At 38.4% G+C, this 15513-nt stretch overlaps 1 protein-coding gene across 1 annotated transcript in view; it reads left to right on the forward strand.

Moving 5' to 3' along the window:
* LOC121314251 (contactin-associated protein-like 2) overlaps positions 1 to 15513 on the forward strand; it is a 489620-nt gene that overhangs the window by 328765 nt on the left and 145342 nt on the right. The window contains exons 11-13 of the mRNA XM_041247300.1: positions 196 to 302; positions 8396 to 8515; positions 12172 to 12372. Coding sequence (XP_041103234.1) covers positions 196 to 302; positions 8396 to 8515; positions 12172 to 12372 — 428 coding nt within the window. The remainder of the gene's footprint in view (positions 1 to 195; positions 303 to 8395; positions 8516 to 12171; positions 12373 to 15513) is intronic.

Consider the following 15513-nt stretch of genomic DNA (forward strand, 5'->3'; position numbering starts at 1 on the left):
ATGATTATTTTGTGTTCTGTATGGGGTTCAATGTGCATAAATCTCTCTGTACTGTGTAATGTATTCATCTGTCTCATATACTGTTTCCACTGAGCAATCTGGTATTAGAGATACTGGTATATAGAGAGGTATAATGCGTCTTCCTCAAAACCACCCCTCTCTGACGCTTTTCTTCTTTCTTCCCTCTCTGCCCAGGTGTATGCCCAATCACTGCGAGCATGGCGGCAAATGTACACAGACCTGGGACAGCTTCAGGTGCAGCTGTGAGGGGACAGGCTACTCTGGGGCCACCTGCCATAATTGTGAGTATAGGGACTAGATCCTTACACTGCTGGGATGTATGATATATGAGTGTGCACTTTACACACAGAGCTTCACTTTCTGTAGGGAAGCCTACTGTTTTAGCTGCATGATGCCTTGGTAGTGTGCATACAAACAGCTTACAAGAAAAATGAAGCAAACCAAATGTAAGCAGATTTAAAGGTACAACAACCAGCATTTATTAGCAACTTTCTTTGAATTATCTAGTGATTTTGTTGAATGCTGTTCTTTTTTTGACATTATGTTCACTGACTTGACTGAAGCCCATTGTCCCTCCCACAGCATGGTTAGCTTGAGGATAGATACCTTTAAGGGCCACTGTGTGATATTCAGTTACAGCTTAATTTTAACTATATCAGCCTCAAATGTGCAGTTTAAGAAGAAACATATGATACTGCAAACATTTTCATAAAATAGGACATCTGGTACTACACCAGTTAAAAGAAAGTTATCAAGTTGCTTCACTTGCCTTCCAAGACATCTTTTGCACTGGAATGTCAGTCATTTGGGGAAGTAGCTGATTGGTTACTAACTTGAAAGAAGTCTTAAAGGCTTAATGAAATCTCTCATTGGAGGAGCCATCACAGAGTGGGGTCCTTGAAGATAGCAGGCTGGTTAGATAGAGCTAGAGAGGTGGTCAGTTGATGAATAATATCAGCTGGAGGCACAACTGCAGCAGCTTTTTAACTTTTATTTGAGCATACAGGGCGTCAGGTTTCTATTAGAATAATACATTATATACTGAGCATCAAAAGAAACGTATCACTTATATTTCACAATCAAAAGAAACTTAGCATTTAGATTTGAATAAAATTCACTAGATGTGATCAAAAAATAACAAACTCTGTTTTAAAGCCAGTGCAGTGACTTTTTATTGTGCTGATTAACAATTGACATCACAAAGATGCTGCAAAATGATCTGTCGATCTTGGGCAGGTGTTGTGACTCTTGGTCTCCCAGTTCTTGGCCTGTCATTGACAGAGTGTGTCTGGTTATACCGTCTCGCCAGGTTTTAAATTGCTGTCTGTCAAACAAGATGGCGAGCCACAGTACGCTGCCTTAGTCCAGCCTCCAACATTCCGAATGCACGAAGGCGCTGCTCTCTTGACAGACGTGGCATATTGTTTTGGGTTTTTTTGGTAATTTTCTTTATTGCTTTTATTCAAGCTTGCAATTCAAAAGCTGAAATCACTCCATATCCAGTGTCCAATCAACTGTCTCACTAATTAGGTGATTAAGTGCATATGCTTCAGTCATAGTGACTCAAGCGTGTCACGCTCAAGGATGAATGAGCTAGTGATTAAAAAGAAGCCAAAAACATTTTATAAATGTCCATTATTTATATACCTTTTTTTTTCTAAAATAAATGTGTTATAATAGTGATTCATTTCTTTTGATGCCCGGTATATTACAGCTATATCAGTAATTAATTCCTTCACACATTGGAAAAGGTTTGCACTTCCAGAGCTCATCTCTTACACCCCTAAGGTTTGAAGCGCTCTCTCCTTCTCGTGCTCACTGCTAGACTGCATGTAGTCATTCAGAAGAGTGGGGCTGAAATACATCACTAAATGTCTATCAAAAATGTTGTAGGGGGTGGGAACATATCGTATAATGGGACATTTTGTTTGGTATTAAATTCAACGGATTTGCTACCTTGGAGGATTTTGCCAATTTTTTTAATTGTCGTTTTTCACCTAGCACAGTCACAAAGAAAACTGTTGCATTTATACTTTTAATTCCAAAAAGATTCAAATAAATGTTTATTTAATAAAATCTGCCTGCTAAAACAATATCTCTTACAGTAACTTCTTATACTAGCATCTACAATGTCACTGCAGCAACTTGGAGAACAACAAAAAAGGCCTTCTAATCGATTAAACTAGCAAGCATTGGTACAATCAGCTCAGTTTTATACAGTGCAGAACTCATTTATTTTAACATTTTGTTTTGTTTATGGACCTTGTGATCCCTGCACGGTGAGTGTCTTCAGTAATATCTATAATGTATCGAAAATACAATCAACCATTTTGTTACAGACTTTCTAACAAGTCTGGTATAAACAATTTTGGCTGTTAATTAAACCCTTGTAAAAAAAACAAACAAAAAAAACAAACAAAAAAAAACAAACAAAATGCTTAACATAACAGTCCTACTACCTTAACAGGCACACTTTACACTGCCTCTGGGTTTCTGATCGCATCAGATCAATTCCAGATTGGTCTACTTTTAATGTTTTCAAGGCAATTGGCTTAATCACTGTCATTCTCTTATCCACCTTGTCTAGTGCTTCTTTCCCTGTTCTGCATACCAGTCTGCCAGGGTTATGTCCACTGCATGAAACAAATGCGAAAGAATATCTAGATGGATTTATCTTTTAAATCACTGACAATCTGATGCCTCCTTTTTCATCAACTCAAGTTGTCCATCAACTTGAGTTCTGGTAGAATTCAGACCAATTCGAGCGCAATTGAGTCAACTCAAGTTGGCTGTCCATGGAAATGAGGTATTAGGAGGGGCCGCATCCTGTTACAGCAGAATCATTACAAAGGGGTGGGAACACTCACAACCATGAAAGTGCATCTCAAATCCAGGCCAACAAACATATGTATTTAACCTACTGTTGTGCCAGGTATCACATAGCCTTCTTTAATACTGAATGGTGTGGAAAATGTATGGAATTACTTATAGATTGTTATGTACAATCAGTTTAAGATCAAAATGAAGTCTGGACAATAGAGGAATCAAAACCAAAGTGTTAATGAGAGGCAACAACATTTTTTAAGGCTTGGTGAAATATACTAAAATAATGGGATGTGACTTGATTTGAACAAGCGCAAAAGTAGGAGAAGTATGGAAAGAGAAGCAACTGTATTTTTTATGCCAGATGATAATTTTACAAATAAGAATGGATTGATTTCTTATTAAAAGAAAAGGCAAAGCTACACAAGCACAACAACCAAATGCAAAACAAAAGTGACCAAAGAAGGTGAGGGAATATGAAGAAGAGTATTTGAAAGATTTGAAGAGGCAGCAGAAACTAATGAAAAGGGTTTCTACGAGTTCCAATGCATTGAGAGCATCTAACCAAATAGCTCTTCGAATTGTACAGTGCAAAAAAACACATTCTATTGGTTTCGCAGGAAGTCAGAAAGGAAGGAGACAACACATTGATTCAATTCAACTCTGGTATTACTACGTGTATTACACTGCTCTGACTGCTTATCTGCTTCACTGGAACAACACCAGCTTTCTCGACGACAACCATATTTCCACCACAACAATCCATAATTGTGCGGCACATCGCCTTTTATAACATAGCTCCACCCCTTTATGCTAATCGGGTGCTGGAGCTTACACACATCCCATTGGTCCTCAGGAAGGCAAAGCTGTCACTGGAAAATCAACAGTACCCAGTAATGCTTTATATCAGCAATAGGTTTTATAATGAGAGTAGAATGTATTTGTCACACACTGAAATGCAGTCTAATCAAGCAAAATGAAACCAAAGGAAACATGTTTTGTTTTTGTTTTTTTAAACAACACACTAAGTTGTCTTTTTCATTATATGCAAATAATTAAAATCTTAGAAGGAATTGACTTTGTTAACCCAAACCATTACCATTAAGCAATAGGTTTAGAACAGTAATGAAACCAAGACCAGAGGACACAGATGGAAATTAAGTAGAGCTAGACTTAGGACAGGGGGAAGGAGACACTTTTTCACATAGAGAGTGGTGAGGGTATGGAATGGGTTACCTAGTCATATTCTTGAGGCAGAAAGACTTGGATCCTTTGAGACCCAACTTGACAAAGTTCTGAGATCAGTCATCTACTTGGAACCAGACAAACTTAGATGGGTTGAATGGCCTCTTCTCATTTACAAATGTTCTTAGATGACAATGTTACTTTTCAACTCTGCCAGTCCCAGTAGGAAAATAACGGCCACAGAGAGGGATAGGGTAAATCTCATGTACTTTTAAGCATGACGTAAAACACGGGAAATCCACACCCATTTTCACATGGAAACCTGCATTTCACTTGAAAACGTCCACTGCTCCCAATCCAAAAAGCCTTGGGAGCATACGTGGAAGGTGTCTGGCACAGATCTTTATTATCCTGGTGATCTGCAATAGCTGGGTTGGACAGTTTCATTATATACCTTGGGTTAAATATTTTCTTTTTTTTAATGAATAAGTTGTGTGGCAAATTAGTTGAAATATTATTCACTATATACCACCCCATCAATGGACATTTGAAAAACAATTTGGGCAAGAGCAGTAAAACACATTATTAAACAACCAGGCACAAGACATTTACAAATCACAGCTTTATTACATGAGCTTAACACTGTGCTTTAAAGTTTCTCTCAAACAAGATGTCACCTGACAGCAATGTTTTTTTTTAGGTAAGATTCCCTGCTGTACCTGTTCTCTGTGCATGGAAATCACATTTTCCCGAGCTGTCTGCGAAAACAGCACAAGAATGCTATGCATGGCTCATTTGCATATCGACCTCCTCCTTTCCCCTATATTTGCATGACGTGAGGTGTAAAGAGGGTCTTCTTGAATAATATAAACTGAGCCAGTGGAAACCCGAAATGTATAGGGTCATTTTTCATTTGGATCAAGCACGATGTCTTGAGTAAAATTAGAACACACATGGAAACTCCCCCCATTGTCACATGATTTAAATGAAATGAGGAAGACAGTTAATTAAGAACAAGTTCAAATCTACAAAGCCAAAGGGTATTTTAAACAGGCTGAAGTCACGCTGCAGGGAGATGCTTGTAATTCCTGGTATTTAGTTAAACATATTTGCATTTAATAGAACAAATGGATTATTAAAGTGATGAAACTACTGAAATACTGGTGTATTTTGCCCAATTACCTAAATTCTTAAAACTAATTTCTGCGTTACCTGAGGGAGTAGACGGCAAGTGGTTTGCAAGCAAAGTTTTAGGACTTTGGTCCAGGTTTATTAAGGACTTTACTCCAATGTTGAAAGCGCTGTTTTCATATTTTGTGACCAAAACAATGTTTATGCTATAAGTCTAGTACAAAAACGTGTTATTAATAATTAAATAAATCAAAACAATATTGACTCTCATGCACTTACATTTACTGTGTACTGTAGGCTTATGGAATGTTTCCATTTGCAAAAAAAGTTGTCTTTCGTGCATTTTGGAACATTATCATTTTATTTCCTTTCACAAATGATTGAAATGCTTCTTCACACATTTTTGGGCTATCCTGAGTGAAGTTTCTAGTGGTTGGCATGAAGTCCAGTTGTGGCTTTATAGGCCTGACAAGGCCTCTCTGTACTAATTCTCATGTAAAGGGTAACTTAGTCTTGCAGTGTAGCACTTGAACTTCATATTAATCTCATACACCTCAAAAATGTGTCACTTTTTTTTTTTAAATGTTTTCTATTTATTTATTTATTTATTTTAGATTGCTTGTCACTGTGGTGGCCTAGCAGCAAATCTCAGTGTTTTGAGCTTGGCAGTCATATGATTACATCACCACATATAGTGGCTTGCGAAAGTATTGACCCCCCTTGGCATTTTTCCTATTTGGTTGCCTTACAACCTGGAATTAAAATTGATTTTTTGGGGGGTTTTATCATTTGATTTACACAACATGCCTACCACTTTGAAGATGCAAAATATTTTTTTTTATTGTGAAACAAACAAGAAATAAGACAAAAAAACAGAACACTTGAGCATGCATAAGTATTCACCCCCCCCCAGAGTCAATACTTTGTAGAGATTATAGAGATTATAGATTACAGCTGCAAGTCTCTTGGGGTATGTATCTATAAGCTTGACACATCTAGCCATTGGGATTTTTGCCCATTCTTCAATGCAAAACTGCTCCAGCTCCTTCAAGTTGGATGGGTTCCGTTGGTGTACAGCAATCTTTAAGTCATACCACAGATTCTCAATTGGATTGAGGTCTGGGCTTTGACTAGGCCATTCCAAGACATTTAAATGTTTCCCCTTAAACCACTCGAGTGTTGCTTTAGCAGTATGCTTAGGGTAATTGTCCTGCTGGAAGATGAACCTCCGTCCCAGTCTCAAATCTCTGGAAGACTGAAACATGTTTTCCTCAAGAATTTCCCTGTATTTAGCGCCATCCATCATTCCTTCAATTCTGACCAGTTTCCCAGTCCCTGTCGATGAAAAACATCCCCACAGCATGATGCTGCCACCACCATGCTTCACTGTGGGGATGGTGTTCTCGGGGTGATGAGAGGTGTTGGGTTTGTGCCAGACATAGCGTTTTCCTTGATGGCCAAAAAGCTCAATTTTAGTCTCATCTGACCAGCGTACCTTCTTCCATATGTTTGGGGAGTCTCCCACATGCCTTTTGATGAACACCAAACGTGTTTGCTTATTTTTTTCTTAAGCAATGGCTTTTTTCTGGCCACTCTTCCGTAAAGCCCAGCTCTGTGGAGTGTACGGCTTAAAGTGGTCCTATGGACAGATACTCCAGTCTCCGCTGTGGAGCTTTGCAGCTCCTTCAGGGTTATCTTTGGTCTCTTTGTTGCCTCTCTGATTAATGACCTCCTTGCCTGGTCTGTGAGTTTTGGTGGGCGGCCCTCTCTTGCCAGGTTTGATGTGGTGCCATATTCTTTCCATTTTTTAATAATGGCTTTAATGGTGCTCCGTGGGATGTTCAAAGTTTCGGATATTTTTTTATAACCCAACCCTGATCTGTACTTCTCCATAACTTTGTCCCTGACCTGTTTGGAGAGCTCCTTGGTCTTCATGGTGCCGCTTGCTTGGTGGTGCCTCTTGCTTAGTGGTGTTGCAGACTCTGAGGCCTTTCAGAACAGGTGTATATATACTGAGATCATGTGACAGATCATGTGACACTTAGATTGCACACAGGTGGACTTTATTTAACTAATTATGTGACTTCTGAAGGTAATTGGTTGCACCAGATCTTATTTAGAGGCTTAATAGCAAAGGGGGTGAATACATATGCACGCACCACTTTTCCGTTATTTATTTTTTATAATTTTTTGAAACAAGTTATTTTTTTCATTTCACTTCACCAATTTGGACTATTTTGTGTATGTCCATTACATGAAATCCAAATAAAAATCAATTTTAATTCCATGTTGTCAGGCAACAAAATTGCAAAAATACCAAGGGGGGGGGGGGGGGGGGGGGGGGGGGGGGGGGGGGGGGTCAATACTTTCGCAAGCCACTATATAGCAGAACAAATGTTTTACAGTCATGGATTTCACTTCCATTTATGTCTGGCTGCAATTGAACCAGAATCCCCTGAGAAAACAAAAACAGCAGCTCGGTTTATGTTGTTAGAGGCGCTCACCTCCCCTCTGCAGGTGCTGTGGGACTGAGAGGCTTCATGTGTTCTCTCAATGCAATTGTATTTTTCCCTAGCCATAGGACTTATTAGACAGGCATACAACCTGCTTCAGGGTACATGATTGATGTTTAGTCTCTCCGACAAGAAAACTCCCCTATAGCATAAAAATATTGCAAGCAGTAGGAATTAATACATTAATACATGAATAAACTAACCAAACCCAAACTCTCTCCTTCATTAGTTGTCCTTCTCTCAGTGTGTAAACTTCCCATATATACTGTTCAGGTAGTGTGTTCAGTTTTACAGGAGCTTTATTAAAATCAAGAACAAGAAAGCAAGAAGTTCTTTCAATACGATCATTCCTCTTTTCCTTAGTTTTTTTTTCTATTTGTTTTCAATTCAAATCAATGCATACATTCATCCAGCTCAACCAAGGTTTCTTTCTGAATACTAGATCATATATTTCAGAATAATATGTTATAGGCAAACAGGCAACAACAGACTAGTTCCAAATCAGGAGACTGCTTCAACAATAGTTCAAATTCTCATTGAAGTTACTGCCCCCCCAGTGGCGTATCAGAGTATTTCACCAGCACATTATCCATGTACTCTCTTTCATATATATATAGGATGGATGCAGGATATAGAATTTACTGTACTTTATTTACAGTTCAGCAACCCTGCTGGCCTTGCAATTGTTTTCTCTGACTATTCATTTGTGCTTCTTATTCCAGCTATCTATGAACAGTCCTGTGAAGCATACAAACACCTTGGAAAGACATCAGATGCTTATTGGATAGACCCAGATGGAAGTGGACCACTTGGACCATTTAAAGTGCACTGCGATATGACAGGTAAAAATAGATAACTGTTTCTTGTTGTCTCATTGGCCATGAAGGGAAGGGTTTGTTCAAAAGTTCCGGTTTTCTCACAGAAATTGTGCGGAGGGTCAGATAAACAGTGCAGACAGGCTTTGAGGAAGCAATACACATATTCTTGGTATCGGCAGCATGAATGCTGCTTGTGACGAGACGTGTGTTCCTTGATATTTGTATTGCAGTTAGCACATAGATGATCAGGTTTCTCCAAGAACATTTTTCCAGTGAGGAGATAATAGAGAGACAGATGGTCCATCCTACTGCCAGAAGATAAAATTGAGGGGTCCCCTCAGGCAGCCAGTCTGCTTGCTTAGTCATGGCTAAGCATCCATTAATCAAATCACACTACCAACACAAGTTACCCCTCATATTTCAATATGCACGTTCACCAGTTAGCTCATTTTACAGTAATGAATTTTCCTGCAGAATTAAATCCCTTAACACATAATTTATGAATTTTAAGTGCAGCTTTAGATCTTTTCTTACAGCTGGGGAGGAACAGCAGGCAGCTACACACTAACCATCATGTACTGTAACACCATAGTGTTTTTAAACCAGCTCCATTCTATTTGTTAAGCTTTTATTTATTATATATATATATATATATATATATATATATATATATATATATATATATATATATATAGACAGACAGATATGGAGTGGAGAGGAGGGCTATAATGGAAAATTATTGACACGAGGGAAGACTACTGTTACCGACAGGAGTCTATAATGCCCGAAGCCTTAGGGGTAACAGTAGTCTTACCTAGGGGCATTTAATTTTCCACTGTGGCTGAGTCTGCAGTACATATTTAATATATGAATCAGTCAAGAAGATAATTGAAGCAAGATTTATTTTAACTGTAGGAACACCTAGAGTAAGTCTAGATTAAGCATAGCATTGGTATGTGTGACAGGCTGGCAGAGTGGTGACATCAGACCCAGAAGAGTAACACACAGGACAAACAGAGGCGTGGAGTTTATTTAAATAAAGAATTTAAATAAAAACAGCACACAGCACTCTAGGCCAAATTAGATAGACAAACAAAACGTACTAGCATTAAACGAAACAGACAGTAACACACAGGGACGAATACTAAACAAAACAAGCACCATGCTGGTCCTCCAGCACGACGTAGCAGTTGATTTACTTTACTTTTCTCCTTCTCCACACCCATGCCTCCTCCCTGAACACACAACCCCGTGTGAGTGAAAACATGCTGTTTTTATGCAGCTGTACCGAGACTCGATTGCTAATCAATCATTCAATTGGAGTCCCAGTACAACTGCACGTGAAATAATTTTAGTGCAATTTCCCATGCTCACATATTACATTTTACTTGCACTTGAAGTACTGTGCAAGCCTCATGCCTAAATGCAAATATACATTTTAAATCCCTCTTGTTACACAGACCCATTTATATCCTGTGTACCAATGACTATACACCAACATTAACACACAACACGCAATTTAAACATAAATAGGCACAGGGGTGGGGCACACTGCCACAGTATGGTAATATGTTAATCTTTTTAATACAATTATATAGTTTCAAAACAGTATTTAAGGAATTAGACAAAAGGTCTGTCTACCCAGGCTGTAAAACTGTTTGCGGCACTGCGCAATGCATATTTCAGTAGGGTTAAGTAAATCTCTCTCCTTTCTGCACTAGGCAAGATATGTGCCATGGCCTCAGACCAATAAGAAAATAAGAACATAAGAAAGTTTACAAACAAGAGGCGATTCAGCCCATCTCGCTCGTTTGGCTATTTTCTATTCTGAATGCCCTTGTCTAATCTCCATTTGTGACCCCTGGTCCTTGTTTCTTTTTTCAGGTCGAAAAAGTCCCTTGGGTCAACATTGTCAATACCTTTTAGAATTTAGAATGCTTGAATTAGGTCGCCGCATAGTCTTCTTTGTTCAAGACTGAACAGATTCAATTCTTTTAGCCTGTCTGCATATGACATGCCTTTTAAACCTGGAATAATTCTTGTTGCTCTTCTTTGCACTCTTTCTAGAGCAGCAGTATCTTTTTTATAGCAAGGTGACCAGAAATGAACACAATATTCAAGGTCTTACTAATGCGTTGTACAGTTTTAACATTACTTCCCTTGATTTAAATTCAACACTTTTCACAATGTATCCAAGCATCTTGTTGGCCTTTTTTATAGCTTCCCCACATTGTCTAGATAAAACATTTCTGAGTCAACAAAAACTCCTAGGTCTTTTTCATAGATTCCTTCTCCAATTTCAGTATCTCCCATATATTTATAATGCATATTTTTATTTCCTGCGTGCAGTACTGTTGTGTGAAATTTAATTACTTTAAATTTAAAAGGAAGTTGATGTGGAAGTAAATAAGGCAATTACTTCACAGAGTAATTTTAAAAGGTCCTTTATTATTTCACACACACACACACACACGCAGTTACATACACAGATGCTATACTGCGAATAACGATATCCCTAACGGGACATAACCCAACAAGGTTACATACAAAGATTATATTAATCACAGATCAATACAATCCATGAGACGCAACTGAACTAATTCTTACCCTTCCAAGCGGATCGGGAGAGCCCTTCGACCCTGGTAAGAGAAAGCAGCTGTCTCCAAGAAATTATCGAGCAGGACTGCGCGTTAATCCTCACGGCTGACTCTCATCAGAGCAGAGGAGAACCCCGTCCTTTATAACTTACCAAGTTAGGCTTTTGCATGCGAGAGAGTAATTGGCCAGATCACTCCCTCGAGGCTCGGCCCTCTGAATAAACTATTCCTTTCCCTAGAACATTCTAACCAAAACAAGTTATAGAAACGTGACAAAAACAAGTTATATAAGATATGGGGTTATTATAGGGCAAGGGCAAAGATGAACTCGAACGCATTTCTAGAACTTTCTAAAACACACTTTTTTTTTATTACAAGTACCTTACACTTTTCTTTATTAAATGTAATTTGCCATGTGTCTGCCCAGTTCTGAATCTTGTCTAGATCATTTTGAATGACCTTTGCTGCTGCAACAGTGTTTGCCACGCCTCCTACTTTTGTGTCGTCTGCAAATTTAACAAGTTTGCTTACTATACCAGAATCTAAATCATTAATGTAGATTAGGAATAGCAGAGGACCTAATACTGATCCCTGTGGTACTCCACTGGTTACCACACTCCATTCTGAGTTTTCTCCTCTAATCAGGACTTTCTGTTTTCTACATGTTAACCACTCCCTAATCCATGTACATGTGTTTCCTTGAATCCCTACTGCATTCAAGTTGAGAATTAATCTTTTATGCAGGACTTTGTCAAAAGCTTTCTGTAAATCTAAATAAACCATGTCATATACTTTGCAATTATCCATTATCAATGTTGCATCCTCAAAAAAATCAAACAGGTTAGTTAGATACGATCTTCATTTCCTAAAACCATTTTGACTGTGTCCCAGGACACTGTTACCATATAGGTAATTTTCCATTTTGGATACTATTATAGTTTCCATAAGTTTGCATTTAATACAAGTCAGGCTTACTGGTCTGTAGTTGCCTGGTTCAGTTTTGTTTCCCTTTTTGTGGATTGGTATTACATTTGCAATTTTCCAGTCTGTCGGTACCACCCACAATCTGACTGTCTTTCTCAGAGGACAAGGTTTGGACTACGGTGATCCATGATCTGCAGCCTCAGACATCAGTAAGCAGCTCCAACCAGGAGAAACGGACTGTCCTGCAGCTGAACTACAGCGCCTCCATGGAACAGGTGTCGGCCATCACCACAAGTGCAGAGCACTGCGAACAGCATGTCTCCTATTCCTGCAGGATGTCAAGGCTGCTCAACACCCCAGGTAAGGGAGCAGGTGTTTTTCTTTTGATTTCTCATACCATTGCTGGCTTTCTAATACCTTAAAAGAACTTTTAAAAAACAGCTTGTGTATGTAAAATGAGAGAAACTAATTAAAAGGTCTGTTAGCATTTCTACTGAATGAAATTCAAAGTATGTTAAACTGAGGGGGTGGGGTGTTTAACAAGCAGAAGAATAGGTTAACAACAGTGGAGGTTTTCGTGTTGAAACCAAACCATATTGAGAGAACATGTATTTGCAAGGGTGGAAAGTAACAAAGTAGAAATACTTTGTTAAACTACTTAAGTATTTGTTTTTGGGATCTATACTTTATTTTTGGGATACTTTTACTCAAGTATGATTGTTTAGAAAACATTGTACTTTTTACTGATTTCCCAGAAGCATCTCATTGCGCTGGCCAGGATTCTGATTGGGTAAAGCAGAGCCGCATGTGCAAAGTGTCTGCTCGCTTTCATTACATAGTACGGGGATGGTGCACCAATGGCATGCGTGGCATGCAGAGTCGTATTTGTTGGGAAACCAAGTCAGCAGCTGTTTGCTGGTTGTTGTTTTTGTTTTGTTTTTTCCCCACCCACAATCAGAGCTGAGTGGCAGTTTAGAAAGCCAGTCAGTTTGATTTGCAAGGACGGCCCCGTCCCGAAGTAATTGAGTAATGCTAACTGTAGCCGTTATTATCTGAATGTTTCTGTTTGATTATGGCTGATTTATGCTGTTGTGCTACACTCTGGGGCCAGGAGGAAGCAGACAAAAACAGTAAGACTGTCCATATGTAACTGTGGTCAGCTATGGATGTGTCTGCGAGACTCACAGGGTCCTGGGGGGGAAAAAGTGTGCTTGCCATTACATTATCTCCTGTACTATTCGTACTTAACCCTTCGACACAATTTAAAATTGTTGGAGTCGGGGAGCCTAAAAAACCCTGAATGACATTATCCGAGTGAAAAGATATTCTCTGTCACATATAGTGCTTGTATCTCCGACAATGTTTGATGCTGTTTTTTTAATGTAATGTTGACACTATGGGGGGCATGCAGGTGTCAAACTACGTTGAAAAAAAAAAAACAATAGCCTATCCAAAAATGTACTCATATAAGAGGCATAATTTATTTTGAGATTGTTTTTTTTTTAGATTTTTTTTACAACCTGCTTTTCTCCCTGTATGAAGACAACCACAGCTATCTTTTTCCAAAAAAACCATAAAAACACAATGCCACAAAGTATATTATCTACTGCTAGTTATTTTACACAATGTAAAAGCAGTAGATATGTTTACGGAAGTAAATATATCACAGTTGAAAAAAATTAAGATACACCGGTAATGGTTGTGTGCATGCAAACAAAAAAAACTAACTAACAATATGGCCAGAGTTACCGATGCAGCCAAACGAGCAAACTTTGTATATGTATTGGATTGTGATGGTTTCTTTTAATGTAGTTCAGTATTAAAATTCTCAAACGTGATGAAATGTGATTCATGCATTTCACTGTGGTGTAGCAATAATGCAATATTAAAACTTTTTGTTTTGTTGGTGTGTGCTCAATAAAAACTTAATTACAAAAAAAAGGTAATGTAAATATTGTTTTAAAAAGTTGCCGTTTACCCTGTATAATGTTTTACATCCCCTTAATAATTGGCACCTTTGGCATTTAGTGATATATATATTTTGCAGGCACCTCCAAAATTATTGGCACCCTTGATAAAGATGGGCAAAAAAGGCTGTATAAAATAAACAACACAGCTAACGAGCTATATTGTAATTTTCCAACATGTGGAATATATTGTACTTTATTAATGATTCAAGGGAATCAACCAAAATTACACATTTGTCAAATTATAAATTAATTTCCAAAAAAATGACGTGTCACAATTATTGGCACCCTTGTTTTCAATACTTTGTGCACCCTCCCCTTGCAAGGATAGCAGCACTGAGCCTTTTTCTATAATTGTTTTTATGAGCTTGGAACACATTGGAAGGGATCTTAGATCATTCCTCCATACAAAATCTTTCCACGTTCTTGATATCCTTCGGTCTGTGCTTATGGACTGCCCTCTTCAATTCAAACCACAGTCTGGAGACTAAGATGGCTATTACAAAATGTTGATTTTGTGGTCAATTAACCATTTCTTAGTGGATTTTGATGTGTGCATGGGGTCATTGTCTTGCTGGAAGATCCACTTGCAGCCAGGTTTCAGCCTCCTGGCAGAGGCAACCAGGTTTTTGGCTAAAATGTCCTGGTACTTGGTAGAGTTAATGATGCCGTTGACCATAACAAGGACCCCAGGACCAGTGGAAGCAAAACAGCCCCATAACATCAAAGATCCACCACCATATTTTACAGTAGGTATGAGGTTCTTTTCTGCATACGCAGCCTTCTTTCAACGCCAAACCAACCGCAAAGAGCTCTATTATTGGCACCCGATTCCATTCCAAGTGCCAATGCTGTTTAGCAAACTCCAGGCGCTTACTTATTGCTCTCAATGAAGGTTTTTTTCTGGCAACCCTTCCAAATAGGCTACTGGCATGGAAGTGGCGTCTAATTGTAGATGTGGAGACTTGGTGACCCCAAGATGCAAACAAGTTCTGTAATTCTCCAACTGTGGCCCTTGGATTCTTTGCCTCCCAAACCATCTTCCATACTGTGCGTGGGGGAAGAGGCACTTGCGTCCTGTACCACTGTTCCACTGGTTTTGAACTTCTTAATTATTGCCCTAATAGTAGTAAGTGGTATATTTAGGTTTTTAGCTATTTTTTTGTACCCAGTGCCTGATTTATAAAGGTCAACAACCATTTGTCTCTTTTCATTTGTGAGTTCTTTGCCTTTCCCCATGGATTTTGTGTGCGTGTTACCTCATTTTTATACCCCAGTGAAACAAGAAGCCATGGAAGGCCACAATACAGTTCTTTAAGACAGAGATGTACTTTAAAAAGTAGAATGTTAATGCTGATATAATTTTGATTTTATTTCTAAGAATCTTCAGGGGGTGCCAATAAGTTTGACACCTATCTTTTTGAGAAAAAAAAATTCTTACTTGTTAAAAATAAACATTTTCTCTGAGCAATTGTATTAGTATAAAATAATGTAGTTTTCCCATATTTTTGAGCATAAAATAGAGCTCATTACC

The sequence above is a fragment of the Polyodon spathula genome, chromosome 4 (genome assembly GCF_017654505.1).
Source record: "Polyodon spathula isolate WHYD16114869_AA chromosome 4, ASM1765450v1, whole genome shotgun sequence".
Taxonomy (NCBI): domain Eukaryota; kingdom Metazoa; phylum Chordata; class Actinopteri; order Acipenseriformes; family Polyodontidae; genus Polyodon; species Polyodon spathula.